Consider the following 5,396-nt stretch of genomic DNA (forward strand, 5'->3'; position numbering starts at 1 on the left):
CATTATGTTTGCTATACAAGGCATAAGTTAAGTGACATGTGACCTGGAAAGAAAGGATACATAATGATTTCAGAGTGTATAGCATTGTAAACTCCCAGGTATCGATCTCACCATACACCACTGCACTTTACTAGGATCCTGAGTTGACTTCATTCATCTGAGCTGTAGTCAATCCGTAGTTGTCCAGCAGTGTAGAGTGCTGCCACGTTCACAACTGTAAAAACGAAAATCTCTGGTTTCCGACTTCAGTGCGATCAAGACAACTGGAAACTCAAACAAAAACGAGCTCCGACTGGGAAAAATTGTTTTGAAAGAGTCATCCAAGTCGGAAACTCTGGCATCTTTCTAAAGCTTTTTCTGAGAAAGGTTATTGTTTGATCTGGGTTATTTGAGGGGGATTATACATAAGATATTCTTTAGGGTGATCAATCCAGTTGGCTATGATGTCATGGAAAAAAATGAAAGATTATGCTGGTTGTAATGTAGTTTACTGCCAAGTGTCCATGTCGCAATGCTACATGTCATAATGCTACGTCACAATGTCACATGTCATAATGCCCTTACTGCCAAGTGTCCATGTCACAATGCTACAAGTCATAATGCTACGTCACAATGCCCCTTACCGCTAAGTGCCCATGTCACAATGCTACATGTCCCCAATGCCCCTTTCCTGTGCATTTATTCTCACATGGAAACAAAACTTGAATGTCAGAGGTGTCAAGAAGTATTATTAGTCAATATCATAGAGGCAAAATGGTCAAAGAAAATGAGTTCATTCAGTCATACAAGATTTATTTCAAAACAAATGTTGTCCATCATCAACCTACACTTACAATTTATATGTAAATAATAAACAACTCATCCACCACCAACTGATATGAAAATAAAATCAATCCATATACCTAAAAATGTTTAAATCCATCAAACATAACTGTGTGTATTCTATTTCAAGTGTCAGGGAAATGTATTTTTCAGGTTCATTTGTCACAGCATAGCAGAAACTAACACACTGTCAGAGGGCATAAATAAATTAAACATCAAATGTATTGTGATTATGTAAACATTTAAATCATTAGGCCTACAATTATTGAATGCCTCAACAAAGTAGGCTTCTACGGCACTAGGCTATATCTATGCATGAATGAAATTATAAATTATATATGATTTACTCATGTAAAACACTATAGATGAGGTAAGAATATGCAAGATTATGCGATGACAAAAACTAGTTGAAATGCCCATGATTAAGTGAAATGACAGTTTGATAGATACGTAGGATAAAATGCATACCAGTATTCAAATCTGAGGGAGTGGTTTTAAAGTGCATACAGTGTCAAAAGACCCTCAATGTCCCCATTCCCTCTCTGCCACAAAGACACAATAAATAAAACAGTCTACTTCTTCTTCATCATCATCCTGATCTCCATCTTCAGGAAGGCTTTCAGGTTCTCATCTGATACGTTCTCCTCAATAGCAGCCAGGGCACTCTCTTTCCCAAACTCTCCATTACGGTAGTACGCTAGGAGCTGCTCTGCGTGTTCAATCCACACACAGTTATGGCAACCGCTCATACAACAGTGGGTGGGGGCGAGTGGAGGGCCAACGGCCTTGGCAGGAGGGGGGTCAGAGCTAGACTCAGGGCTACTGTCTGTGGTGGCTGAGGTATTCAGAGTAGGAGGAGTTGGAGTGGTTGATCCAACTTCAGTTGTGACTCTACGGACAGTTCCTAGTCTGAGGTAAGGTTTTACCCACGGCAGTTGAAACTGTTGAGAGATCCGCCCACCCAGGTACAGGACACACAGCTGGTAGAAATACAAAACATATGGCCTAATTTCATCACCATCATGTGATAATGAAAGAAGGGTGAGAGAGAAACGGGATGGTGTGGTAGGTAGGTAGCTAGCTAGTTAAAAAATGTACTGTTAAGGAGTGTAGGCTTGGGGAATGAGAGCTAGTAGCTAGCTATCCCTTGATCATGACTCTCAGTTCCTTTATATTACATATAAGAGTGATCTTCTGTATGGGGGAGTTTTCTTATGAGCCCCGACACTTGGTCTGAACATAAACACCCATCACGGTTTTGGAAGCATAAGGAACTTATCTTTCATATCAGCAAGAAATAAATGTACAAAAAAGTGAAATGTTAAATTGATACACACCTTTATAGGATTAGTGTTGCCACATGGCCATACCTCCATGTTACAGTGAGTTCACGGAAAACAGACAGAAGACAGTTGACTACCTGCGCTAATTATCTGTGCTAAACCTCAACCTTCCTCTCTCACAAGTGACATTTCTGATCCCCAGCTACATGGGCACCCCTACAATTAACACATTCCACTACTTTCACCAATACTACACATTCCTTTGTCTCATGCCCTTCTGCACATTTCTCACACCTTGGACCAGCTCTCCTACCCACTGCTGCCACATGCCCATACGCTTGACACCTGTAACATCGTAATGTATTCGGCTCCTACAGGATAACTTATAAATCCTAACTTCACTTTGTCGGGCAAAGACTCAACTTCAAAACTCAAAAGAACAATGACTCTTCTGTTTCACCACTGTCTGCGTCGCATCAAACGACGAGCATCACATACACCGGGAATCTTTCCCCTCAGCTGGTCAACGTTTATATCTACTGCTACCCAAGTTATCACTCCTTTCATTGGTGCCCTTTTCTTGAGAACGAAACAATTCACTTTTCTTGCCCCCATTCGTTTTTACTTCGAGCGCATTCTTCTTCTGCCCAACAGAGGCAAACAATTATCACTAGACCACTTCTAGTTACCCTCACCGATTCCACATGACACAACTCTTTTTTCACCCACCATAAAACCACAAATGGATCAGCCAAAATGCAGGAGTCCACTTTTTCCATAAACTTCACTCCTACTGTCAAAGACTCTTGTTTATCCTGATCCTCGGTTCATACCTCGGTCTCCAATAACTTCACCACACCTACCACCTCCGATACTTCACCCTCATTCACTTCCATTTCTCCTCCTGTGTCTTCAGCTCACTCTGCTTACACTTTCTACCATTCTACTTTAACAAACCATCTCCCTCCCCCCCCCCCATTTTTATCCGACTCAAGCTCACCCTCTTCTTCCCTCACTCTCTTAGACCTCTTCTCCAAGTACACATCTCCTTATGACTATACTGCCGCTCCATCCCTGACACCCATATTGTACTTGCTTTATGTAGGGACTCCATTTCCCCCTTCGGGAGATATGCTCATCTGCCTCTTATTTTGATGTGATATGAAAGTAGAGGATTTATGTTTCAAGAACCGTATCGCAATAAAGAATCAACATGCGTTTAGATGGGAGTATTTGGCTATTTTGGCTTCCAGAGTCAATTCGCCCGGAAACAGAACACGTAGCCAATATCCTTGGACTATAAGGAGTAATGTTATGTACCTTTAGTCCAATATTGGACAAAACAGCCAAATAGTCCATCTAAACGTGAATCGATTCGCAATTGCGCTACGGTTCTAGAAACACAAGTCCTCTACTTTCATATCACATCAAAATAATTTCATAAATACAAAATACACACTTACTCTACACCTTTTTAACCAGTTTTAGCAGTATTTTACTGCAACAACACCTCTTCCGTGTACAGGTGTTAGGAGATACAGATAGGTAGTCATCGGGTTTCCGTAAACAAACGCTGTAACATGGAGATATGTTCGTGTGGGGAACACGAACCCTGTTAACGGTCTGTATCAATTTAAACAGTTTTTATATATATATATATATATATATTTATTTCTCGCTGATATAAAAGATAAGGTCCTCATGGTTCCAAACCCGTACAGCAAGCGATGCGTTTTAATCTTCAGACCGAGCGACGCGGATGAAGACGCCTTCGTCGAACGGATAACGGTACTGAGAATCATGACCAAGGGACAGTACTTCTGCGGATAACCAACCTTCTGTAAAGACGACGATGATCCCATGATATTTCCTCTCAAACGAAACATCTTTCTGATGTATATGTTACTACATATCTGAAGACTTCATTTCCTATGTAGAGTACAATCCACACATCTATTCCCCCTCCTCCCCAAGTGTTTCAGCTACTTGGCTAACTAGCTAGCCGTGAGCTTCCGCCATGTTGGAATGAACTATGACCTTCAGTGGCTGTAAGCAACGTTGCTGATTGGCTGAAAGAAAACCTACTGCATGGTCATCTTGTCCAGCAGATGTCATTAAAGCATGTCATTCAGTTAAAACGTCCCTCACTGTCTGATTTTTGTCAAGAAAAAAAAACGGAGCAAACGAATGTACAGCATAAAGGTACATTTATAAACAACGGATATTTCAACAGATTTGTATTGAAGATGTTAGATACATTTTTTATATGCCCTGCTGGCTGTAGGCTACATCAATACATTTGTACTTCCAACAAAGAGAGATTCGTGTTTCATCACTACCACATCAAGCTGAGGATGGATGGAGGGTGTGAGTATTACCCGATGGACGTCTTGTTGCCAAGGACTACCTGCTCAGAGTTGAAGAGCTGTGCATCTGCCCTGTCAGGATTCTCTCATTAGTGAATGAGAAAGGAGTCTAACACAGTGTTAGATTAAAATAATTAGAACATCATATTATAAGCTCTATGGTTCAGCTTTGTAAAAAAAATAGTTTCAGTTCGAAGTCATATATAATGCTTTATGTAGAGGGCTATCCCTTTGAGCAAAAGCCGTTGAAAATATTTATTTCTGAGTAAAATACATATTGTTTTTGTCTCATGCTCACTGGGATGGTGTTATTCAAGTATTACATTTTGTTGCAGCACACCAACAAGTCTCCTCTGTTCTAAAGTATGCCAACAACCTAATATCCTGATGCCAGCCCTTCACTGATTCACTTCCTTGCAATTACTCACACCTCCAAAAGAAAATGATTTCCTTTGACTGCGTTACAATGGTTGGCAAACATATGCAGCACAATTGTACATCTTGTCCAGAGGTCTGTTGGCATTAGAATACTAGCCTACCTCTGTGTGTGACCGTGAATCGTGGAAGTCAATATTACACCAACAGGATTCTCTCTCACTGTATAGCCAGCCTAAAGACTACATTAAGTGCAGGTATTTCTCCATACAGCCTAACCTACTACAGCATATAGTAACAACCTGATTTTATTAAAAAATCACCTTCATTTAACCAGGTAGGCTAGTTGAGAACAAGGTGACCTCTCTAAGCAACAGTACTCTTTTTATTTTTTTTATTGGTGTTCTCATTTGCAACAGCGACCTGGCCAAGATAAAGCAAAGCAGTTCGACACATACAACAACACAGAGTTACACATGGAATAAACAAACATACAGTCAATAATACAGTAGAAAAAGTCTATATACAGTGTGTGCAAATGAGGTAGGAT

At 40.5% G+C, this 5,396-nt stretch overlaps 1 protein-coding gene across 1 annotated transcript; it reads right to left on the bottom strand.

Moving 5' to 3' along the window:
- Positions 1-775: 775 nt before the first annotated feature.
- Positions 776-4,148, bottom strand: LOC106589895 (oxidoreductase-like domain-containing protein 1). The gene is made up of 2 exons (XM_014180309.2): positions 3,941-4,148; positions 776-1,802 (listed from the first exon to the last, which is right to left on the bottom strand). The coding sequence occupies exons 1-2, from the start codon at positions 3,989-3,991 to the stop codon at positions 1,395-1,397; spliced, it is 459 nt and encodes a 152-aa protein (XP_014035784.1). The 5' UTR covers positions 3,992-4,148; the 3' UTR covers positions 776-1,394.
- Positions 4,149-5,396: the final 1,248 nt, after the last annotated feature.

The sequence above is a fragment of the Salmo salar genome, chromosome ssa28, assembly GCF_905237065.1.
Source record: "Salmo salar chromosome ssa28, Ssal_v3.1, whole genome shotgun sequence".
NCBI classification, from domain to species: Eukaryota; Metazoa; Chordata; class Actinopteri; order Salmoniformes; family Salmonidae; genus Salmo; species Salmo salar.